The following is a 25,537-nucleotide window of genomic DNA, read 5'->3' as shown; positions in this document are numbered from 1 at the left end:
AACAGCTCCCAGTGGCCCTCTGGCTTGTCAAGAAGCCCCTGCTGTATCAGAATCCTTTCCTACTGGGTCCTTCCATCTCAGACCCGGGGTGGGGGGTGGTGGCAGAGAGAAGCTTCATCAGAGATAGGCAGAGACCCTCCAGAGATAGATCAAGCACCCCCTCCAAATTTCTGATGGATTTCCTAGGGATGAATTACCTCCTCAAAATACAGACTTCCCTCTCTAGGCTTCTACTAGTACCAGGAACCCAATCTGGCCCTTGAGGCTACAGGGCTCCTCCCTCCTCTTTGGAAGGAAGCTCAGTTGCCCCACTGTGTCTCACCACCACCCCCTCTTATGCCCCAAGGGCTAGTACCTCAGGGCACCTCTATTTTCTACCCCAAGACCCTGCTACTGTCTCCACAGTAGCAAGTTGGTAGCACCCAAGTTCATGGATGTAGACAGAGCCCGAACCACACAAAACTTCACCAAAAACAGGAAACCACCAAGCTGACATGCCTTTGCTTGCAAGGTCCCAAGAAGAAGAGACTAGAGCCCTATAGGAGGAAACTGGGCAGGAAGTGAGTGGCTTTCTGCTAGGGGCTTCCTCTCCTTTCCACGGAGCTGCAGCCTTGCAGGGGTCCCCACAGTCAAATTCTTAGAAGTCATTTGGGTGGTGATGTCTGAAGCTTAGGGCTGGAGACAGGTCAGGCTCCCCCCACCCAGGGGATAGGCTATACTCATCATACTACTGGTCTGTGGGTTTTATTCTTTGACGGGACCCACTGCCCCGCCACAAATCAGCTGGCACTTCACCAGCCCATTATTCCCAAAGGCAAAAGAGCAACACATTCTGTCTATAGTAACTGCATAGAGTCTCGACAATGGCTGGCGCAGAAGAAAGGACCCTGAGGATAAAACAGGGGTCCTGGTTTTGATGTCCTGGCCACCCCGACACTCCTATGATGATGATATAAAGCCTCTGGCATCCCCAAGCCCCGGCATACCTGGCATCCCACGGGGCCTATGCTTTTGGACCTTATCAGACAACTTGTCTGGTTCCCAGCAGGTAGCTTATTGCTGCGTCCCAGCCCGAAACTCTCTCTTCCCCTCCCCCGCCCCCCCAATCTGTCCTCAGGGAATGAATGGGGTTCTCCCTGCCTGCAGACGCAAAGCATGAGCTTTTCTACCCAGGCCCAGTTCAGCCCAGCCAGGGGAAACTGCAGAAAGACAAATGGTACCATTGGACTGCTGCTCTCCCAGTACTGGGGCTTCTGTCCCTCTGGAGACTGGAGGGTGACTTGCCCAGCCGTATCCCTCCTCACCCTCAGACATCAGCTGCCCCATTCCTACCTCAAAGGAACTACCCTTTCTCTTCATGCTTTAAAATCCTTTCTGAAGACGCCCCTTATGTGCTCGGGTCATGCCAGACACTGGAGATGAGAGCCAAGAGTAGCATCGGAGCAGGGACAAGCTCTTCTGTGTGCCTGAAGGTCACCCTGAGGTGAGGCTCGGAAGAACAGTGATCAGAAGCAGAGTGATCCCTAGGCCCTTAGCACAACCCCCCCCCCCATACCAAGCCCTGCACCCCCAGGGCCTTACAGCCAGTACCTCCAATCCATTCATAGCTGTTCCCAGCCGTTGCCCATACTGTTTTTAATAGCATCTCCTTCACACTTAGAAGTGGCCCAGCGTCATTAGGACACTGTGGAGGTCGGTCACCTTGGCCATTGCTCCGCACTGAACAGTGGTAGTGGTGGATGACGAGGACAGGAAGGAGTTGCGTCTCCCCTCATCGTCCCCATCATGCCCTTGCCACCCTCCATGTCCACTGGTCCAGGCCTCACTTTGCCCAAGACACTAATGAGCTCACTGTGGTTCCTGAACCTAACATGTACTTCCTGTTTCGGAGCTTCTGGCCACTGAGCCCTGTGGACAGCCGTACAGGCAATGCAAGCCCAGAGTCACTAAACTGTTGACAGACCCTCAGGTTGAGGGCAGGAGGCTGCTGAGGTAGCTCCTCGAGTAGGGCATAGGCCGGTCAAGCTCCAGAATCCAGGGGATAGATAGAGTCAGGCCAACAGAGGAGTATCCTTAGGTAAACAGGCAGACCAGCCACACCCTCACAGTGTGTAGGAGTCTCTTGCTTGGGAGGGTGGCAAGGTGCCTACCTCATCCCAGCCTGGCTGCTGGTTTCCATGAAGAAAGGCTGTTGCCAAGCTGGACGTTTGTAGGATGCGGGTCATTTGACATCTGAGGTTGGCGAAGTCAAGTCTCTAGGGAGAATCCGGCATCCCAAGATCTTGAGAACAGCAATGAGCCATCCAGCACCTTCTCCCTGATCCCCCGAGTAGCATCTGAAAGTGATAGGGGAGGGTCCGTGTATCTTGTAAAAGCAGAGTCGAGGCTCAGAGCAGGCGCAAGGAAGCTGGAGCCAGTGCCTAAATAAAGGTCTGTTAAAAGGCCAGCCACAGATCAAGTGCATCTGTCCCTGACCCAGGTACCATGGTCCATGGCGCCCCAGCTGGTTTAGATGGCTTCAGAGTTAGGGGAGTCGGGGACTGGATCTATAAAAGAAAACATCAAGAAGTGAATGGGGAGGGGGGAGTCTGTGTCTCCTTGCTCAACTCTGCCCCATGAAGATTCCCCAGGGATGGGGGGAGGACTGCAGAGCCTAGGTCCTGCCATTTATCAGGTGACACTCACCCAGGGATGGGAAAAAGACATCCCCAGGGCCTGGAGGAGACAGAGGTGTGCTGGGGTCAGAGAGCAGGTGCCGCCCTGACTCAGAAGGTTGCCGCTGGGCCACGTAGGACAGTGGAGGCCTAGTCTTGGCCTCAGGCATCCCCTGGAAGGGTGGAGTGGTTTCATAGCCTGGGTTTTCGATTCCTTGGGTGTTGCTGCTGGAGAAACAGAATGGGGGGGGGGGGGGTGATCAGTGTGCCACCTGGAGATCAGTGTCACAAGGAGCACTCAATCCTCCCTGCCTGCCCCCACCCCTTTATTGATCCCTGGCTGGGACAAGGACAACTTGTGAAAGCTCTCCAGCTCTGAGTCACGGGTAGAACTTTCTTTGGTCTATCTGAGAAGCTGTCTCCTCTGAACACATTGTAGGACAGGGAATTTCTGAGCCCATCTAAGCCAGCCCGTGGCCAAGCACAGATAACATTGTTCTACCTGCCCATCTCTGATACAACCCCCCAACCCCACCCCTGCCCAGAGCAGCTGTTGGTTTTGCTCCTTCATCTTCAACCGGACGGCTTCCTCTTGGAGTGCCTGGCAGAGCCAAGCCTCAGCCATGAATAGGGCTGGGCCTGGGCCATGAACTTCATTTACGTGTTGTAGTATCTGGTCCAGCCTGCATCTTCCACTCTACCCCAACCTAAGCCATGTTGATTGCTGAGACCCAGAAGTACTGGGTCTTATTGGACTAAAGCACGTCCAATAAGAATCAGGGCATGACAAGGGTGAAGGGGTACACAAAGCAGCCCACCAGCCCAGATGTGCCAGACGCAGCTCCAACCAGCTGTGTCTTGGGCTGAGCAGGGGCCTCCCATCACATACAAACACCCTTTCCCTGACATCTGGTCCCAGGAAGTTTCTCAAAGTCACCATGGGACTCACCTGTCCATCCTCACCAACTCCTGGGCACCTACAGATAGACAGAAAACTGGTCACAGGAAGGAAGCTTTATGTAGGTTGCACCCCCAGGACCCTGTCCCTGAGGGGGACTGAGTTCCATGTGTCTGTCCAGCAGATGGACCCCAGGCAGAGCCACCTTTGTGCACGCATAAAATGTATCCTCAGTCAGACCTTGAGAATCTTAAGTTTCAACCGAAAACCAGGCCCCTGCATGTGATAGAAACTCTGGCTTCTATCAGGAAGTTGCCTCTCTGGTCTTTAGCCACAACTTGTTGGGTGGATAATTCAAGGTCATGCCTTAGAATTAGAAGGTTCTTTCTTCCCTCAGTCTCCCTATTGCTCCTCAGCCTCTCTACCCACTTTCTCCCCCACAGGCCATTATTACCTCAGCCCATGCTTAGGGTCCCCCTAAAACCAGCCACCATTCAGATGCAGCCAGCGACACCAACTTCCCTCTTTCTTGCAGCTCCCCACACCCTCCCCCAGATCCTTCTTGTAGGAGGAGGTTTACATGGGGAAATGGTTGGGGAGGGGGGATGGGGGAGTTGGGGAATCTGCAAGATGAACACAGGGAAGTTGCATAGAGTTCCTGAAATCAAGTTCACTTCTGCTGACTCGGTGGCTCTGTGTCAGGCTGTATGGGCCAAGCCTCACCACTTGGCTCTGGGGTAAAGACAGTGATCTCCACTTTAGAGCCTGGTACACTGAGCTGCCTTCTCCTTTCTTCTGTCCTGAGCAACCCAGTGCTCAGCCCAGGCTGAAAGCCCTGAGTTAGTGCATCATGCACTGTGAGCTAACCTGCGGTGGGCCTGCTGCAGTGGGGCAAAATACTGAGACTTGCTGGCTACTTTCAGTTGCTACTCTGGGGTCCAAGTAGATCAGTGACTCCCCATCCTTTGGCACTTTGTCTTTCTAAGCACTAACAGCTTCTGACATCGTATGTTTCTGTTGCTGAGTCTGAAATCACAGGATGGATTGGGGGACTTCCATTTGAAGGCAGAGTAATGACTCGAAAATCTTGCTTTAGAAGATAATTTTGCTTTGTTTTTTTTTTGTTTGTTTGTTTGTTTGTTTGTTTTTTTTGTTTTTGTTTTTTTTGGGGGGTTTTGATTGTTTTGTTTTTGAGACAGGGTCTTACTATGTAGCTCTGGCTGCCCTGGAACTCACTATGTAGACCAGGGTAGCCTCGAACTTAACAGAAATCCTCCTGCCTCTGCCTCCTGAGGATTAAAAGCATGCACTAGAAGGAAAATTCTTGTTCCTTTCCTGTTACTGTACATGGGACATCCTTACTCTAGGACAGGACAAGACTTTTTTTCTACACTCAACATGACCTGAAGTGTACTCTATTTCAGCCCATTGTCACCACGGGGCTCTTCTCTAAGTCCAGGTCATGTGTCTACCTGGGACAGAGGGAAGTTTGCAGCCAGTGCTTAAAGTGAGGGTGTATGGAATAGATGAACTGAGATCCGTCTATAGAACCCCACATGAATGGCATTCTTGCCTGGTAAAACACACACATACACACACACACACAGACTCGCACACACTCATACACAAATACACACACTCACACACACACATACTCACACATATGCATACACACACTCATACACACCCATGCATACTCATACATACACACTCATACACACACTCATACACATATACAGTCTCATACACATACACACACTCACACACAAATACATACACACACTCATACACTTCATACACATACTCACACCTACTCATATGTACACATACATATACACATGCACACACATACACACATATACACATACACATACAAACTCATATATACACTCACATGCACTCACACACATACATATACACATGCATACACACATAAACACACACACTCATACATGCCAATACACATTCATACACACACACTCACATATACACTCACACACACCTACAGCATACATACATACATGTACACATACACACACACACACACACACACTTCAGTTTTCTTTCCTCCAGCCATCTCCATCCTACTAGATCCCATGAGCAGAATGGGAAGCCTGCAGAGACCTTGCAAGAAAGGCCAGACCCACCAAGGGGTGGGTGAAGTCCCTATACATGCCTTAAGTCCCCACCAGAAGGTCTGCTTTCCAATTCTTGTCCCCTGATCTGACAACATGACCAGGCAGTGCTGTGGTGTGGGCAGAGGGAACAGAAAGCACCTTGGAATCCCTCCAGAGCCTGGCCCCCCTGCCTCTGGGAAGTGGGACTAGGTGGCTCTTCAAGCCATTCCTTCCCCCTGCAGAGCCCTGGGTTCCTCCTTCACTCTGACCTGTCCCATGCTCCATGCTGCCACGTTGGAGGCACCCACAGGCAGGCTGTAGCAGGGTGGTAACTGGATGGAACAGTGAGAGGAAGGGTGAGGTGACCACAGCCTACTGTGGGGGCTCCAGGCTGGGCCTCCAGGAAAGAGGGGAAGGGGAGATGGCAGGCAGATTGGGAGGTGAAGGGAAGGCCAGAGGAAATCTGGTGCGACCTGGTGACAATGGTCCTTCCCTCAATTACCTACTGCAGCTAGGCAGAAGGAAGAGGCTGGGGAGGGACTGTAAGCAGAGGACTCCCCCCTCCAGACCCCCTCCCCTTGGAGAATGCAGACTGAACAAGGCTCATAGGAGAGGCCAGGGCAGACGAGAGGCCAGCGAAGGAATGTGATTAGTGTTTGTGGCCATGAATCTGAACCCTGGTTCTACTGTTTATTTACAGTGTGTTTCATTAGGGAAGTTAGGGAACCTTTCTTGGCCTCAGTTTGTCCATCTGTAAAGTGAGGATAGTAATGTCCCCCTATTTGAGTTGCTATGGTGATTAAGTGAGGCCCAGAGGTAATAACAGGACACAGTTTCAGGCACGGTAGCCCCACCGGCTGGGGGCCACCTCAGCTCTGCACTCACAGTGTCCTGCAACATTCAGTCAGTTAAGTTGCCGAGCCTGGGCTTTTGCTGTCCATTACAAAATAAACCTACCCATTGGCTCAAGCAGGTTTCTAAGAGATTGCTGAGAGGAATCATCTTTATAAACCAGTTTGAGTTAGCCCCACCCTTCTGTGTGATTACCTATTCATTCATTCGCATGGAGAGTGACCAAGCCAGCCCTGTCTGGGTACCAAAGCAGCTGGCAGACATCAGGCCCAGAGAAAGGCACACATAGGCCCTTTTCACTCAGCCACAGAGCCAGCTCCTGGCAGGAAGAGTGGAGAAGGATAGTGCAGCCCTCAGGTCCCAAGCCTTCGGTGGCCTGCCAGCCATGAACCCCCATCACCATCCCAGAGGAAGGTACTTACGGCGGTGAGAGGCCACCTGCCTCTGCTTATAGACCAGCAGCAGGATAAGGGGCAGGCAGAGGATTCCCACGATGCAGGCGCCCGTGGCCAGGGCCGCAGCCGTAATGCCTGGAAGGACAAAAGCAGTTGACATAAGGGTTCCCTTCCTGCCGCTTCTCCTGAAGGGAAACTGAGGCACAGAATGACCACAGAGGCTTAGGAAACCTTCCTAAAGCCAGCCTGACTTCAGTTCCCCTTACCCCAAGGAGGTACCCATTGCAGAGAAAGTTGGGTTACCATCTGGAACAGTGGTCTTCCTGGGGAGGCACTGGTGTAAGCGGTTGCCCAAACCACCCTGTGGTGTGTGCCCTTTCAGAGCAGGGAGGATGAGAGGCCCAGACAGCAGGGTCCCTTAACCAGATCCTTAGTGACCTGCAGAAGCTAGGGAGGTCTTGTGACCTCCTTCTGGAGGCAGCCCTATGTCCCAGATCCCATGGGACACAGGGAAATGAGGCCTGTAGCCCATGACAGAGGCAACTCCAAAGAAGAGAGAACAACCCTCCCCCCCCACACACACACACACAATCCTGCTTACAAAGGAGAGCTAGACCTCCCTGGACCTCAGTGTCCACTAAAAGACCCTTCACACCAAATGCCAGGGCTCAAGCTCAGAAGCTCTAAACAAATTAGAACCGCAGCATTGCACAACAGCAAGGATGGGCTTCCTTACACGCCACTGACATTGAAAGATGGAGATTTTACTGCAATGAACACAGCTTCACCAGGCATGATGGTGCACGACTTTTATCCTAGCGCAGCAGAGGCAGAGAGGCAGAGAGGCAGAGAGGCAGAGAGGCAGAGAGGCAGAGAGGCAGAGAGGCAGAGAGGCAGAGAGGCAGAGAGGCAGAGAGGCAGAGAGGCAGAGAGGCAGAGAGGCAGAGAGGCAGAGAGGCAGAGAGGCAGAGAGGCAGAGAGGCAGAGAGGCAGAGAGGCAGAGAGAGACAGGTGGATCTCTCTGAGTTCAAGGCCCAGCCTGGTCTACATAGTGAGTTCTAGGACAGCCAGGACTTCATAGACAGACCCTGTGTAAAAATAAATAAATAAATAAAACAAACCTCAAGCCATCCTTTGAGGGATCCTTAAGCTGTCTAGGGTGAGGTCCCTGGAAGCGTGGCCTCTTGATCACACACACACACACACACACACACACACACACACACACACACACACCAGGAGAATAAAAGCCTATAGCACTCGCCTAGATGCATAGCCCCTGAAGTCCATCCCAGCACTTAAGACGGGTGAGGGGGGAGACTAGAGAAATATCATTTTTGTTTTATATCTTTAAATAGCCCAAAACAAAGGCACACGTTTAAAAATACTTAAGGGGCTAGAAAAAAGGCTCAGCCCATAAATTGTTTGCTTCACAAACATAAGGACCCATGTTTGACTCTTCAAAACCCTTCTAAAAAGCCAGATGTGGCCATGTGTAACTGTGATCCCCACTGGTTGGGGAGGTGGACACGGGCAAATCCCTGGAAATCACGGGCCAGCCAGTGTTACCTAACTATAAGCTATAGATTTGGTAAAAGAACCTGCCTCATAAACTTCAGGAGAGAGCAATGAAAGGAACATACCCAGTGTCAACGTCTGGTTCTGCATGTACACATACATACATGCACACACAGTAATGTACACACATATACAGAGTTCAAAAGTCTCCTCAACGTGGGTCCCTTCACACAGTCCTAGCCTATTTAGATCTGGTCTTGTCTTATGGGGTCACAGGAGAACCTTGTCCCAACACCCAAGCAGAGCTTGAACATCTCTGCCTACACAGAGGCCCACTTCCTTCTTCCCAGGGCTCTGTTATACACAGCTTTCCCAAAATTGATAGAGACATCCCTGTCTGGTGGTGACATCGTTCACTTCTATTTTCAACAGTTCTTTCTGCAGCAAGAACCCCTTAGGCTCAGATTTCTGCTCACCCAGGCAGGACATCTGGACCTAAACACTTAGTGTGTAGCACCGAGCCAGGGAGCGTTGCGTGCATGTTTTCTCTTAGGCTGTTGTAAAACTGTCTCAGAAAGGGCCATGCCACTGCATGAGCCCTATGTCATGGGGGGTTGGTTTATTTCAGTCCATCTGCTGACTCTAAGAGTTTAGCTGGGAACAGACGAGCCCTTGGAACCACAACTAGCGTAAGCCCATTTCCTTCCCAATTTGAACCTTTCTCTCTGCCAAAACATGGGTAGGCGCTCTTGTCATAGGATTGGGTTCACCTCCAGAGAGCTCTGGGAGTGCCTTGGTCTATATGCTGCCTCTGCACTTTACGTGGGAACAAAGGCCATTTTTATCCCACTGGATGCTAAGCAACCTGGAAGCATAAATACTCCCACAGTGAGCAGTATGGAACTGAGCAGACCCTTGGCAGGCACTTTAGAAATACCCATTGGTACGGAAACAGTACCAGTTGCTAGGCTAGGCGGATTGCAAAGGAAGTTGCAATCCACAGTAAAGCAGATTCCCTGCAGGTTTTAATGTGGCTGCACTCGAACGTGGGATATTGAAAGTAAAAAACGTTCTGTAATTCACTGTTCAGTGTGGCTAAACTCCATCCTAGGACCTTACTGTGGGCAATCTGAGAAGCTGGCTGCAAACACACTTGTCTCTCATCCCACGGTTACTAAACAACGTGTGGTGCAGTTAGCCAGGTGCTCACAAGCTGCCTTGGAGGTTTGGCCAGGAACTCCCTGCCTGACCCTCTGGCCTCCAAGTGGCCATCCTGCCCTCTATGGCCGGTTTTCTTTCACTCACAGAGCCTGTTTCCGTATACGCTGCAGTTATTGCCCGGGCTATGGTAGGACAGGCTCTGGGGGTGTATCTGTGGGCTCAGCTGCCCTCAGAAGCTCAGGAACCCTTTATAAAGCCAGCCTGACTTCAGTCCCCCTTACTCCAAGGAGATACCCATTACAGAGAAAGCTTAGTTACCATCTGGAGCCAGGCCCTTCCTGGGAAGGCGATGAGGCACTGGTGTAAGCAGTTGCCAAAACCACCCCATGGCGTGTGCCAGGCCCTTTCAGAGCAGGGAGGCTGGGAAGCCTCAGCTTGCTCAGTCCAGGGCCTGTTGGGTACCCTGTGGGTCTGTGCAAAGGAGTCTGAGGAAGGTGTCTGGTATATCCTGCCACATTAGGGATGGGAGGGCTACGGAGACAGGCTGCACGGTCCTGTCCCGATCTCAAGGGAAATCCAAAGTTCCTTGGCAATGCTATCAAATGCCAGCCCACACCTTTGGCAGGCTCCTTCCCTTGGTTCTCGCTTACACTTCCTCTTACCTGAAACCCCACTTGGACTTGGACCGAGTTTAATGTAGCTACTCTTCCCTAGAATAACATTTAGCCACTCAGACTGGAATTAGAGAAGGAGAACCCAAAAATCTTAGCCGGAAGCTAATAGACCCAGGGAGTGCTGTGGTTGAGCTCTGAGAGTTGAGGTTGGGACCTTCCAAAGTTAGTGAGCAATACAGAATAGTTCTCAGCAGCTGGCTCTGGGGCCTGTATAGCAATAGCATGGGTACCCATTGTTAAATACATTAAGGACCTGGCCATGCCTGCTATCTGTCCTCATCCTGCCGTGGCACGGGAGTGACTGGGCTGCTGAGACATTAGGCCTTGTGTCCATCAGGAGGAAATAGGCCTCCGTGGTGCTGGAACTGTTCTTGCAGACTGGTGGCTGAGAGTTCACCACAGTGTTCACCTCTTCCTACTATTTTGTTCTCCAGCTTCCTGGGCCTGAGACACAGCGCGTTTCTCATCCCTGAGGCATGTGCTTAGGTGGCATTTGCTTCTCTGTTAAAGGGATATAGTTATTCCCATTTCTCAATAGAGAAGTGATCCAGAAAGTAATAGAACTACCCAGATTCTCCATACATACTCCCAAAAATATAGCACACATAATACACATACACACACATACATATATATATATACATGTATATATAATGTGTGTGTGCCTAGTGTCTGTCTAGACTACTAGAATATATATTAGAAATATATAATATTATATATTTCTATTATATATTATAATATATAATATTACTGGAGCCAGGGATATAGAAGGGGACATCAGAGGTCATCAGAGTCATCCGCTGCCCTCAAGCAAGCATGTTCTTTTGGACCTCAACAAGCCAGTTCGCCGGACAATAGCTCAAGGGAACAGAAGCCAGAAAGAGATTTCCCAGCTCCAAGAATTGGCAAGGATTTAAACGTCAAAACCCAAGGATGGAGGTGCGTGGAGAAGAAAGACTAGCTACCTTGGAGGTCAAGTCTGCCTTACCCTTAGATTCTCAGGAGCAGAAAAGTCCCCCAACCTCCTCAGCCTGAACTCTCTACCATCTTGTGTCTCTGTTCTCAAGACTGAAAGCATACGGCTTCTTTTCAAAAAGTTCTGCTGAAGCCAGGTGTGATGGTTCACACACACCTGAGATCCCAGAAGTTGGGAGACAAAGGTAGGACGGCTGCTGCAAATCTGAGGCTAGCCTGGTCTACATAGCAAGTTCCAGGCCAGCAAGGTTCTCTCTGAACCTCATTTCCCCGCCCATGACATGCAGGCGGCAGCAGAAGCAGCAGTTTGCCAAGACAGATTCTTGAAGAAGAAGCAGAACCAGTGTGATTGCTCAGAGCGAAGGCACCGTGGGGAAGTGAGCGTCCCTCAGGCACATGCATGTGTGCCCACAGTGTGAACTGCCTCATGGGAAGGGAGAGGATGCTGAGAGGGGAAGTGAGGATGGCATGGTGGCTCGGTGCTGAGGAGACACTCAGCAGGGTGTGCGGCAGAAGGGTTTGAACCAAAGGCCTCTCCACCACACTGTCTCATTCAATTCAATAAATCACAGTGGGGCGGGCAGGCGGTTTGAAAAGACAAGTAATTTGAATAGAAAGTCATCTTGGTCATTGAGCCAGGGCTTGAGTCGAAGCTGTAGCTCTGTTGTCCCCATTCTGGCTCAAACCCTCAGGTTTGTCCAGGATCACAATTTTTCCTTCTGCCTCTCCAGGGCCTAAGCAAGAGCTGACTCATACTGGATGCCTAAGAAACCTATGAGGCACAACCATCTTTTCATAGAAGTGTTGGGCACTATAAGACATAGCCTCTTGTAGACAGACAGACAGACAGACAGAGATATAGATATATACTATATATGCCAGGGCATTCTCAAATGAACCTTGATGTGCCCAGCCTCCTTAAGATCAAAGCCCTGTAACTCACCCATAAGGTTTCTCTCTGGGCCAGCACTGGGGTTGACAGCCACCCTCTGCTCTGCATGCCCAGTCTCCTCCCACAAGCAGGGGAGTTGGGCTCTGAACAGAGCCAGAAAGGCTACCATCCAGTCCCTGCTGTGTCGCTGGGCACTGAATACGTGCCCTCTCTGCAGAGTATGGCTGGTGACGCCTGCTTCACAGAGTGAACAGTGACAGGAGTGGGGATGGGGTGGGCAGGGGGTTGTTCAGGGGCCACAGTCAAGAAGGGACAGGGTAATGAAGCAGCAGAGAGGAGATGGGATGTGCAGGGGATCAGGTTTGAAGTGTCCTTACTGTCACTGTCCTGCTCGTTAGACTGGTACGCTGTGCATGCAGACGCTGAGCCTTTGCCTGTGGGAACAAAGAGAGGTCCATTAGGTGAATGTGAGGCTCATGATGTCACAGGGGTTAGTCCAGGCTAGTGACTCCCCTCTCTCCTATCACAGGAATGCATGCTAATGCCCGCCTGGCAGTGCTCGCCCGGCAGTGCTCGCCCGGGGGAGTCTATACACGTGTGCGCGTGTCTTACACTCTCAGCTGGACAGACAGACAGATAGACACACTCACCTCACAGCCATTTGGCTGTAAGAATCAACTCAAACCCAGGACCCATTCAGTCCCCTGCTGCCAGTGTTTTCTCATGAGTGGTGACACTGTAGATTCAGGTACACACACCCTCTTACATAAAAAAGGTCACTCTGTCAACAAATACACACACACACACACACACAAGATGTCCAGACCCCACACACATGCACCCACTTCTTACACAAAACTACGTGGTCATGTGGCAGATGTGCAGATACCTCCCCTCCCCCACCAGCCCACTTGCCTACCTGCCCAACTCCCAACTATGGCTGCCTGTGAAAAATGTCTCACCTGTCTGTACTTGCAGCTCCATGTACCCGTAAAACCGTTGCTCTGGGTGGCGGTGTTTGACTTCTATCACCAGACAGCAGTAGAGACCGCTGTCTCTTAGGGTCACATTGTGCAGGGTGATGGAGAAGTTACCGTGGTGGTCAGAAGCTAGCTCCAGCCCATGTGTCTGGGCCTGGTCATGGCTGGCATTGGCAGCCAGGTGGCCTCCGTGGTGCTGATGGTGGTGCTGCGCCGTGAAGTTTCGTATGGGCCGGTGTTCTTTGCACACCTGAACCTCGCCCCGTGAGCTGAGGTACCACGTCTTGTAGAAGGTCACATCGTGCCCTTTGGACACGGGACCCAGAATCCTGCAGGTGAGGGTGGCGTTCTGCCCCTCGGGACACACATACAGAGAATATGGAGTGGTGACCTTGAAGGCTGTAGCCAGACCTGTTCAGAGAGAGGAGAAGCCCTGTCACCTGCCTGAGTGAGTGCCACTCCTTGCTACCCTCAGGCTGAGAAAGCTTGACTTCAGCCTCTCCCTGGCAAGCCAGACCCTGGGCAAGCCAGTGAATCTCCTCAGCCTTAGGCTTTTGCTTAGTAAACACTCCATCTTGACCCACCCACGTGTGAGGAGCCTCCAGGCCTTTCAAGTGGGAGGGGATCCAAACAAAAGACTGACCAGCCAACATGGGGCCTAGAATATGAGTCCAGCTCCACTGCAGGCAATGGCCCCACCTTGGACGACTCTGCCCTGCACAAGATGGAGGTACAGAGGAGAATGGAAGGCTTCAGTCTTTGGCCACACTTCTCAGGAGTGCCGGCACCTTCTACCCACCCCCTCTCCACATCCAGGTAATGCCTTCTTCCGTGGCATTCTCCTTGAGCACTAACCGAACGCCTGCAAGGGTGGGGCCAGTGCCTGGTACCCTACTTCAGCTTCACAGCCAGTGACCCCAGCTGAGCAGGCAAGCCTGCATTAATGACCCTGTGGACAGAGGCAAACCAGTGCCCAGTTTTTTCAGAGACTTGGGAAGGAAAAAAAATGCCCTTCTAGGGATGGGCGTGGCCCCTCTGGGTCTTTGGGCTTTGAAAGCAGGGAAGCGTGTGAGGGCCAAGGATGAGGAGTGCATGACAGGGCCTCGTGTTCCACGCACCTGCCGCCCACCCAAATGCAGTCCCCTACCCTAAGCAGATAGAGAAATCCTCTTGCTCACCATAACCTCAGCTCCCATTCCTCTACTGCTTAACCCGATGGTTAGCCCCAAACATACTGTGTAACTGAAGATGACCCTGAACTGATTTCCCCGTCTCTACCTCTCAAGAGCTGAGATCATGAATATGGGCCATCAACCCAGTTTAAAAGACACAGAGTCTCTGTGCATGCTGGGAAAGTGCTCTACCAGCTGAGCCATATCCCCAGACTGGAAATATAAGCTGGACACCCCGTTCCTCTAACTGACCACGTGAGCCTGTTTTCTCCCCTATAAGAAGAAAGACGTTCACGGCAGCATGGGGGTGGGTGGGAGGAGAGGTGGGGGTGCCGAGGGCTCTGGCTACCAGATCTCAGTATGGCTTTGGTTTTTACTTACATTGCAAGGGCTACGAGGAGGTCTGACAGACAGGGACAAGGTTTAGACTACATAGAGAGACTGCGAATGGAGAGTCGGGGTCACAGCTCAGTCAGAAAAATGCTCACCTCAGAACCGTGAGGACCCAAGTTTAGACCCTTAGAACCCAAGTATAGTTCTGGGGTCCTCATGTGAGGACAGGCCTGTAATTCCAGTGATGGTGAATTGGGAGAGAGAAGCAGGCAGGTGCCTAGAACTCACTGGCCAGCTAGATAAACTTGGCGAAGTTCCAAATGAATGAGAGACCCTGTCTGTCTTAGGGTTTTACTGCTGTGCACAGACCCCATGACCAAGACAACTCGTAGACAACATTTAATTGGGGCTGGCTTACAGGTTCAGAGGTTCAGTCCATTATCATCAAAGTGGGAGCATGGCAGCATCCAGGCAGGCATGGTGCAGGAGGAGGTGAGAGTTCTACATCTTCATCTGAAGGCTGCTAGCAGAAGACTAGCTTCCAAGCAGCTAGGATTGAGGGTCTTAAAGCCCACACCCACAGTGACACACCTACTCCAACAAGGCCACATCTACTCCATACACGACTGCACGTGCACGACAGTCTCACACACACACACACACACACACACACACACACACACACACCCTATGTGTATTGCACATACATTCTTTCGATTGCTCCATCCAGAGGTACTACCTGTACCCTCCCTGCCCTCAGAGCCCAGGACCCTTGGATCCAGGCTGGGAACCCCTAAAGCTCTGACAGCTTGGTCAAATGCAGAGCAGCAACAGCCTGGTGTGGCTTTTGGATTTGGAGCAGGCAGCACTGAAGTCCAGTGACACTGAGTCACTAGACTGAGCCTCAGACTCAGTGGAAGACAAAAATAAAAACATCAACAGAGGACGGGAATCATTCACATGACTGTCCTAAAAGTATTCTCTGTGCAATTCAAGAAACACCCAAACCCAATGGGATGAAGATGCTAGCTTCAAACACTTTGTCACACAGATATGAATGACTGGTGAAAGCTGTACAAGCCCCTAGTACTAGGGGCTTGTGTGTGTAAATCACAGTAGGAAGGGGACAATGTGGCCCCAAAGAATGCCTGGAGGAGTGGAGTTTTAGGCCTACAAAGGAAGGAAGACGGGCATTCCAGAGCCAGCCATCAGTTCTGCTTACACCCAGAAGAGATTTCTGGAATGTTGTTGCCAAGGTGAGCAGAGATTTCAGACCATCTTTGGTGAGATACGATCTCCTTTTCAGGCAGTGACAGGCCCAGGAAGGGAAAGTGATTTGGCTCAAGTTGCATTGGGTCTGGAGTCAGGGCCTGAACCATAGTAACCTCAAGAAAAACAGGCTTCCCAGAAAACTGTGAGATGCAAGGATGCCCAGGTGTGTGGTGCCTGTGACAGCCAGAGCGAGTAGGGCTGGAGTATTTCACTAATGAGGAGACCAAGTCCATAGACAGTAAAGCAGCTTGCTTGCTCACCATCCCACAGCAAGGGACCACTGGAGTCCAACTTCAACCCAGGCATGCGTGCCATTGCCAAACTGGAAGCCCCCAGAGCCCCTCTAACCTTCAGACCTTGCATCTGACCCTTAATGTAGGTTTTTTTTTCTCTTTTGTTTTGTGGGGTTGCTGACTTGAAAAGATATGGATCTGTGGCTCAGGAGAGTTGGTTCAATGATTAAAAGCACTGGCTGCTCTTCCAGAGGACCTGGGTCGAATTCCCAGCATCCATCTGGTGGCTCACACCTGTCTCTAACTCCAGTTCCAAGGGATCCCCAACGCCCTCTTCTGGTCTCCTCGGGCATGAGGCTTGCACATGGTGCACAGACATGCATGTACTCTGGCAAAACTGCCATACACATAAAATAATTTTAAAGCAGGGATTTGATGTGAACAAGTTGATTCCCAGTTTCTATTTGGATCAGAAAGTAGCTGGCTTTGTCCACACCAGCCTGGAGACTCCCTTATGGTCCTTTACTGAATGGGTATGATCACTAAACCATGGCTCTGCCAGAGACAGGAGGGGGCTACCTAGGGAAAGGGGCTTTCCAGACATTCACAGAAGGAACCAACCCACAGCGAGTGGCAATACCTCTGCCCTATCCCTGCAGCCTCTGGGCAGCTAGCCCATCCCCCTCTCTTCTCTCTTCAGTGGCTCCTACCTGAGAGCCATTACCATCCTTGCTGCCAAATTTCCGTCAGCCTTTGCCCTGCACACAGCCCCCTGAGGGCTGTCAGCAGGTCAGGCAAAGCAGAGGCCAGGGCCACAGGCCTGTAGTGGGTAAGGGTGACAGGACAAGGGGCAAGGTGCTTAGAATCAGAGGCAGGAATGAAGTGGGACTCACATGCAGCATGCGTGTCTCCTGAACTGGGGGTTGGGAGTAGGGTGCCAAGCCGACAGCCCTCAGGGCCCAAGCAATGTTGTTTCAAGCTCAGGTCTGCACAGGAGCAGGGGGAAGGGATTCAGTCCCATTGCACTGTCAGGGGACCATGGAGAGAATGGGTTCAGAGAGAGCAGGACGTGGTTCTGTCCCAAGTGCCCGCACTCACTTCCATTCCCCTCTTCCTGAGTTAGAGGGAAGGGGAAGCTGTCCTTGGATCGTTGAGATTGGGTTGGAATGTCAGATTTTAGGTTTAGAGGCCTATGAGTGGGCAGAAAAGACACAGAGTTTGTTTTGAAGGAGAACAGGAGGGCCAGAAGCATCCCTTATGTCTGAGGCTCAGAGCAGCCTGTCCCTGGGAGAATACTCCAGGGCACAGGGTTATGGAAAACAGTACACAGGCATGCAGGCATGCAGAACAGCCTGTGCATACACACACACACACACACACACACACACACACACACACACACACACACACTGTGGGCAGCATGCAGCCTGGCTGGAATTATAATTACTTGGCTGGAGGATGTAGTTCATTGTCGGCTGCTGATCCCTTAGGCCACCTGGGTTATTGTCCAGGAGACCAGGAAAGTGGGCGGGGAGGAAGGCCTCTGGCTCTAGGGCAGCCAAGTTTACATGGGAAAGTATCCCAAGTCCTGGCCTGAGCGCGTACCAGTGAGGACAGGTCCCCTGCTTCCACCTGGCCTGACTTGTCACTGAGTAAGCCCACCCTACACCTGCAGGAGGGAAGCTGAGAGCTAGGAAAATTCCAGATCTGGGGACTATTATAACTCTGTCCTAGACAACAAGATTCCTGGGCCCCCAGGCCTCCTACACTGGCCCTTAACTACATGAACCCATGCAGATCCCACCCTTCTCTGAGTTGCTCTCCCCTCCATCTGCAGTTAAGGGAGTCTCATGTCCTGAAGCCTCAGCTCCACTCTCAGGTATATGAATGAGAACAGAGGCCAGAGGTATCAGATCTCCTGGAGCTGGAATTACAGACAGCTGTGAGCCACCTGACGTGGAGGGTGCTGGGAACCAAACCCAGGTCCTCTAGAAAAGCAACAAGTGCTTTTAACCCCAAGCCATCTCTCCAGGCCCCTCAGATTCATTTCTGACATGTTAGGCACTTTATCCTGATGTGGGTATAATCCCCTCCCCTATTCCTTATTCTTATTCTTATTCTACTTTTGTTGGGTCTTAGGGGTTATAATTGGTTGGGGTTTTTTGTCTTTTGAGCCTTTTGCTGTGCAACTCAGGCTGGTTTAAAACAGAGGAAGTGATGCCCCAGGGCACAGGCTGGAGCCCAGGCTGGTCTTGAACTTGTGATCCTCCTGATTCTGAGTCCCCAGCACTGGGATTATCGGCAGATATGCCATGCTATGCCTCATCTTCATTTAAAAGATAAAACTGACTGGAGAAATAGTGACGTGGCCCCAACCACCCCACTACCCCTGCCACCCACACCCCTACCCCTCCCACACACACACACACATACCCTGGTAGCTGAATGGGAGACCCACACTTTCAACCAGCAGGCAGACAGGAAGCCCTAGGGGGGGTGGAGCTAACATTTCAGGTTTCAGCTTCTTAGGAGAGGAGTTGACCCTGAGTTGACCCTTACACTCAGAGCTACAACTATCCTTTCTGCTCCTCAGACCCAAACCAAAACATTCTTTCATTCCACAGGTATTTAGCCCAAGGCACAGGCTATGGAGCTCAGAGCTCCCTCAAGGAATCATCCAGTCATGATGGTGGCTACAGGTAGCACACAACCTCTGGGGAAAGTTTCAAAGGAACTCTTACTTGGCATCCTCTCTGGCCTTGTTTTTTTGAGACTGTCACACAACAGGCTCTGTGGGGATACAGGGGATGGGTGTGTGTGTGGGTGTGGACGGGCTTTAGTATCGTTTTCCTTGACAGGCAGTGCTAGCTTTACCCACAGTCACCAAGGCAACACCCCAGTTTTGGAGGTGGGTCCGAGCTTGATTGGTCAGGCCAGGAAAGCCCCACCCTCAGACAGCTGAGGTCTATCCAGCTGCTAGCTTGCCAAGTAAACAATTATTTGACTGTCTGCTGTTACTGGCCTCACACTTAATGAAAGAGAGAGATGGGTCTCTGGCCTTCCAGGCATGAGAACTGGTCCCACCCAGCTCACAGGTCCCATTTCCCAGGATGTTCTCCAGGTGCTTGAAGGGAAAAGCTGACCTATATCTTTATCAAGATGTAAGGTATAGAGGGAAAACAGAGGCAAGGTCCAATCAAAACCCAGAGGAAATGCCCCCAGGGTGAAGGTTGCAAGCTGAAGCCAGCAGGTCTGTGTGGAGGCTTCTAGGTTAATGAGGACAAAGGGTATCTCAGATGTGTTTATTGATCCCTGCCCCAGCAGGAAGTGTCCATTCATATAGACCAAGGAGGGTGGGAAGGGGAAGCAGGGCTCTATGGGAGGAAGCCACACTTCCAGCGTCTTGGGAAACCCGCAGGCATCCAGTCAGGCCCCTATCCACTGTGCCTCCTGGGGAGGGGCTGGGCAGTGGGCCAGGACCTTGGCTGGGGGAGGCTCCTCTGGAGGATCCTGAGACTGGAGATCTCTCTGAGGAGAACTCAACCCCATTGCCACTTCAGACAGATCCTCAGGGGTCAGGCCTGGCAGACTTCCTAAGATCTGAGTCCATCCTCACAAGGGGCTCACTTGGTAGTAGTGTTCTAAGCGCGCACACATGGGCTTGTTTACTTAATTAATTCCCTAGCCCGTGAAATAGGTGCTTGGGTTAGGATGGCAAAGCACAAAAGAAAGCTGTCTAGAGTCGAACAGAGAATAAGTGTGTGGACAAAAGTTAAACCCAGGCCGGAGGGAAGCAGATGCTTTCTCCAGAGACTAGAGGTAACCAGAGACTGGCTCTGCCTCCTTCCCACAGATGGACAGCTGACCTGGCCAATGAGGGCTCAGTTTGCCTGGCAGCTGTAATAACTCAAGTAGTTTTACTTTTGATTTTACATTAAATAACATTGAATCATAAAGAGAGGTGGTTGTTCCCTTTTCAGTATTCCCTCGGCTCTGGTTATGTCAAAAAGAAAGTCATAGTTGATGGCACACTCTCTAAAATGTCCTTTTTAATTTTTACTTCCTTCCTTCCTTTCTTTCTTTCTTTTCTTTTCTTTTTTTTCTTTTGTTTTGTTTTTGTTTTTCGAGACAGGGTTTCTCTGTATAGCCCTGGCTGTCCTGGAACTCACTCTGTACACCAGGCTGGCCTTGAACTCAGAAATCCGCCTGCCTCTGCCTCCCAAGTGCTGGGATTAAAGGTGTGAGCCACCACTGCCCGGCACTTCATTTATTTCTACAAGAGACAGCAACAGGTTTGAGATGCTGAGCCTTGCCCAGGCTAAGTTTCCAGCTAACATTTAATTCCTTTATTTGGCTTGCCGACGGTGTTCTTTTATATGTTCTATTTATGGCCAATGACACTAATTTTCCACTTGTGACACAGACTTAAAATTTCCTTTAAAAATTTTTACTTTAGAGAAAAGTATAGATTTAAAGGAAAAACAAGTAGGTAGAAACTCGACAGATACTACGTAAAGGTGATAAGCAAATGAATCCAGAATGCACTGAGGGGAATTACCCTCCTCCTCCTCCCTCCTCCAGCCCCCCTCCTCCACCCCCTCCTTCTCCCCGTGCTCCCCCTCTTCCCCCTCCTCCTCTTCTGGGAGAGCATCAGCTAGCTGTAACCTCTTCACTCAGCCTGCTCACTGCTCAGTTGGGAGAAGTGTGTGTTTGGAGCCCCATGATGAGGGAGTAGTCGACCCAGGGTCCCCTTGGATGCCGAGACCCTATATACAAAAGCTACAGGAAGCGCTTGGCTAGTAGCAGAACTCAGCAAGTTCATTACTGACTGACTGACTGGTTGGGAGTGTGTCATCCCTGTATCACTCTGGAGGTAGTCCACAGGAACTAGCCTGAGTATGGAGCTGGGATGTGAGCGACTCCCCCACAAATCAGCACACCCTAGGCCAGGCTGGCTGTGGTGGCCTCTTATCTAGGAGACTTAGGAGAAGAACCTCTAGATACCCCTGCGGCCATTTCAGACTCTCGGTCCAAAAGGGTAGCTAGAACCAGCCTGCGTATCCTTCAGGTAGTAGGGGTCTGGAAAATGCATTCCCAATGATATTTCTCATGGCTCCTAAGTCCCGGCCACTGTCAGGGCTCTGTAGGCAGCAAAAGTTCAGATGAAAAGCCACCAGTATGGAGTCCCCAGAAACCAGGAGATGACATACTACCAACATCCCAAGGACCAGGCACCCTGGGAAGTCTTGCCCATCAGCTCCACACAGCTGTGTCTAAGGGGAGGCAGAACGCCACTCTAAATTACAGATGAAGACTTGACTAAGGACGCTGAGAAGCTTGCCCATCTCACAAATGGCCAGCTAAGATTTGAATACAGGTCTCACTATGAACAGTTAAGCTGGAGCGGAGAAAGCCCTGGGATGCAGATTACACCAGACTCCTTGCTTAAACACCAGGAAGGCCACGGCCCAACCAGACGTTCCAAAAGAATCCATAGGTATGAGAAGCCAGTGCTACCAAGCACTTGGGAGGCAGAGGCAGGCAGATGTCTGAGTTCAAGTGAGGCAGAGGCAGGCGGATGTCTGAGTTCAAGGCCAGCCTGATCTACAGAGTGAGTTCCAGGACAGTCAGGACTACACAGAGAAACCATGTCTCGGAAAAAAGAGAGAGAGAGAGAGAGAGAGAGAGAGAGAGAGAGAGAGAGAGAGAGACCAGTGCTATTTTCTGGCAAGGCCACTGGTCCTGGGCAATAGTTGCCTTTGAACCTAGGACCTCAAGTTTAATACACCAGGCTTGGTCAGTACCAGTGGGCCCCATGGGCCCTGCGAACCCTCTGTTTCTCCTGCTTAGGCCTACAATCCTGTATCCTGAAAGTACAGAGGCGGCTCCTTTAGCTTCTCTTTGGTTCCTCTTCCTTGGATCCACAGCAGGGAAGCACTGCCTCACAGCCTCCTGGCTCTGCTGCCCTTCATGTTTCTGGCCCCTGGGCATGAAACAGCCTTATAGCCTTGACTTGGCCATCTCTAGCCTCAGGCTACTGGGCAGGGCTAATGGATTTCCTAAGAGCTGACCACTACCGGTTCAGAGACTTCCAGCACTGAGTTTACTCAACAGGCCTTGCAGGCTTGTTTACCCTGAAGGGGAACACAGCTGCCCCTCTCTGGGACACCAGTGCTCCCACGTGAATGGGGCTCCTGGGTCAGACTAAGGACAGGCAGGGTAGTAACTTCCTCAAATCTTAGGGACACTTGTGGGGAAGAGGTTCTGTACCCCTTGGGGTCTGGGGCTCCTGTTTCCAAAGGCAACCCCTCCCCCATCAGCCCATGTCAGGCCAGGAAAGGAGTATGTTCTATGTAGTCCAAGTACTTTAAGCTCTGACTGTCTGAAGTCCCCTGGACCCCCAAACACAATTCTTTCCAAATCAACCTAGCTCCGACGACATTAAGGCGGAGGGTAGTTTTCAGCCCCTAGACCTCCTGACCAGGTCTGCTACAGGAAACAGAAGGAAGACGTGAGTTGTGAGTTATAGTACAGCCAGTGCTGAGGTCAGAGCAGCTCCAGGCTAAAAGTTTCCTCTGTTTCTTTCCCGAAAGCCTCCTGGATCACTAATTACCTCCCGGAGCTGGAGCAGAAGGGAGGTGGCCTCCAGCTCACCAAGCAGTCTGAATAGGCAGAAGCAGTAGGCCTTAGGATCTCCTAGGATGAGGATTCCCAGCTCCCCTGAGGGCCTCTCTGCTGTTAGATGCTCTGCAAGCTACCGACCCTCTCCCCTGAAGCTCTAGGACTTAGTTTCCCAAACTGAGGCTGCTGAGCAGAAAGCATCCCATTCTAGTAAAGGTGGAGAAGAGGCAAGAGAAGGGATCTCATGGAGTCGCTGGGGATAGTGGCCTGAGGGAGGTACCACACTGGCCTTTCTGCCTGCTGCCATTCTCCATTCTCAGAAGCTATGCCCTGTGAGGAGTCTTGGCATTAAGAATGAAACATTCCCTCTGCCTGTATCACCACCCCATCCCTGCCTCAGGCTCTTCCTTCTAAGTGGTAAGCAACTTGCAAGCCAGGGCTTCAGTTGTTCTGTCTGTAGGTGTGGGCGCCTTCTGTCTTATCAGAGGTCCAGGCCAGCCTCCCAGTGTAGATAAGGAGTTAGTTCCCTGTCTCTCCTCCCTTTCATTCCCTTAACCCTCTCCCTTCTTTTCTGATGCAGCCATTGGCTCCCTCTGCCGAGTTGAGCCCTCCATCTCTATCCTGACAAAGGTGACTCTGCTCATGATTGATGTTGTCCCTGGACCCTTCCTCTCTCCTGCCTTGCAGAAGCTATTTGTACCCTAGGTTCTCAGCAGGGAAGTGTCAGGCAGACAGTCTCAGGGGACACACCTGTCTACTGTTTGGACAACTATCAGGGTATCCCCCTTTTTCTTTGAGATCTTCTGCTCCGCACAAACAAGGAACGGGCTCCGGGGAACTGCTGTGTCCCGGGACAATTTACAAATTGTGAGTCTGGACTTTGGAAGTGACATCTTCCTGTGTGGGGTTTCTGTGTCTGTGCTGAGGTGTTATCCAAACGAACCGGTTGCTGGGCTCAGGAAAGAGTCCGGTGTCTTTCCTAGTGATCCGTATCAACTACTCAGCTGAAGTCTGGGTAAAGGACAGGAACCCACTGATCACTCAAACAGGTCATCAGACTTTCAGTCCGGAGCAGGTGACAAACATGCTCAGATCTGGGCGTGTCCATCAAGACTCCCCCAGAAGTGTCAAAGGGATACTGGGTCACAGCACCACACCCCCTAAGTTCTCTAAGACTCTGGTGCCAGAAGGCAGGGAGATTCCCTGGGTGTCAAAATCCAGTCAGCAACCACAGGGCGATTCTCATCCTGTCCCTCTCCTGCCTTGCAGAAGCTCTTCATGGTCCCTGCTCTGGGCTGTCTGGTCAGGAAAGTGTCTGGCAGGCAGTCCCCAAGGGACATCCGTGCCTGCTGTTTTGGCAGCTGTTAGCAATTACAGATGTGCCTGATGTAGGATGGAGACACCACTGCACCCTGCTGGGCTGTCCCAGCGGAGCAGCGGGAGCAGCGGTAGGGTGGAGGTTACCGCAGGCTGAGGGGATCCAGGGCACTCCCATCCCGCCTGAGTCCCCCCCTACCCTACCGGGCTGTATTCCCTGTCGCTCTCCCTAGTACCCCACCGCCTGTGGATCTTACCTTTGGATGCAGCCAGGAAAATAGCGAGGAGCAGGGTTCCCCAGCGCGGGTTGCTGGCCTCTGGGACGGTGAGGACACCCATGTCGCCGTCGAGCCGGGCAAGAGCAGACACGGACTGCTGGAGTGCGCTTGGAGCAAGCGGGGCTCCGGGAGCCCAGAGAGCCAGCTGTACACACCGCTCGCAAGAGTGAATGCTGAGCCCACTGAGAGGCAGGCGGCCGAGAGAGCTCCCCGCCCAGCAGCGCCCCCAAGGGGCGGCGGGCGGTACAGCGTCTCCAGGGCCCGGGGATGGGGTGGGGAAAGGCTGGAGTTTCAGATAGAAGTGGCAAGTGTCCAACCAGCCACTTCCCTCTATAAGTCTCGGTGCTTTTTAGAGATCATGAGGGCCGTGCACACTAAAGAGTGAATCTAAGTCTTACCCAGCTTGCCTTGCCGTTCTCCTAGTCTGGAGGCAGGAACTTTGGCTCTCTGTGCTCCAGCAGCCCAGGGTAGATGGGTGGGCAGATGGTTAGGTAAGTAAGGGAAATCTGATGTCAACAATGAGTTTAGCAAGTGGGAGGGAGTTTGGCCCATTCTGAACTTGTGTGCACCACAACTGATACACCCTGGTACAATCATGCCCACCAGCCAACACACCTGAAACGGGCAGGGCATGCACAAGCCCAGGACTTTCCAACCTCAGGACACGCACGCACGCACGCCTCTGCATCTGATGGTGTGCCCCATGGAATCCTCTCAGCCTCCTTCCCTCAGGGCTTTACCCATTGCTGTGCAGTTATTCGTAGGCTCTCTTGATTCCGTCTTGTTGGTACTTTGTTTTTAACTTACCTGGAGTTTTGTTTCTGCGTGGTTTTTATTGTTTTGTTTGGGCGGGGTTTCGTTTGTGGTTTTTAATGTGTTAGCTTTTTGAGACAGGATGTTGCCATGTAGCTCAGGCTGGCCTGAAGATTCTTCTACCTCAGCCTAATGCATGCTGGGATTGCAGGAGTGCACCTCCATGGCCCCTCTATAGACTCACTCCCATGTTGTTCTCCCGGCCCTCATAGGTATCTACACTCATCCATGTACTTGTGATCACTTAGGGCTTGCTCCTCTCTGTTCCTTCCTCACCTGACCTTGGAGCCCCCTCCCCCATCCCTTTCTGTCAGTGCTTCCTTCAGCCACAAGACCAGATCTGAGACAGGAACCAGTTAATTCCTTACCTGAATTCTCCTGT

General features: G+C 51.7%; 2 protein-coding genes across 4 annotated transcripts in view; one reads left to right on the top strand and one right to left on the bottom strand.

Moving 5' to 3' along the window:
* Cdh23 (cadherin related 23) overlaps positions 1-25,537 on the top strand; it is a 382,247-nt gene that overhangs the window by 315,120 nt on the left and 41,590 nt on the right. The window lies entirely within an intron of this gene.
* On the bottom strand, positions 1,611-24,631 carry Vsir (V-set immunoregulatory receptor). 2 transcript variants are annotated; one of them, XM_034524167.2, is made up of 7 exons: positions 24,322-24,631; positions 13,099-13,527; positions 12,514-12,570; positions 6,944-7,051; positions 3,604-3,631; positions 2,686-2,879; positions 1,611-2,546 (listed from the first exon to the last, which is right to left on the bottom strand). In XM_034524167.2, the coding sequence occupies exons 1-7, from the start codon at positions 24,401-24,403 to the stop codon at positions 2,509-2,511; spliced, it is 936 nt and encodes a 311-aa protein (XP_034380058.1). In that variant the 5' UTR covers positions 24,404-24,631; the 3' UTR covers positions 1,611-2,508. The 2 variants fall into 2 exon arrangements, with proteins under 2 accessions (XP_034380058.1, XP_034380057.1); XM_034524166.3 differs by having other exon boundaries at positions 2,686-2,882; positions 24,322-24,584.

This window comes from Arvicanthis niloticus, chromosome 20, assembly GCF_011762505.2.
Source record: "Arvicanthis niloticus isolate mArvNil1 chromosome 20, mArvNil1.pat.X, whole genome shotgun sequence".
Lineage (NCBI taxonomy): Eukaryota > Metazoa > Chordata > Mammalia > Rodentia > Muridae > Arvicanthis > Arvicanthis niloticus.
This window is presented reverse-complemented; position numbering and strand designations above follow the sequence as displayed.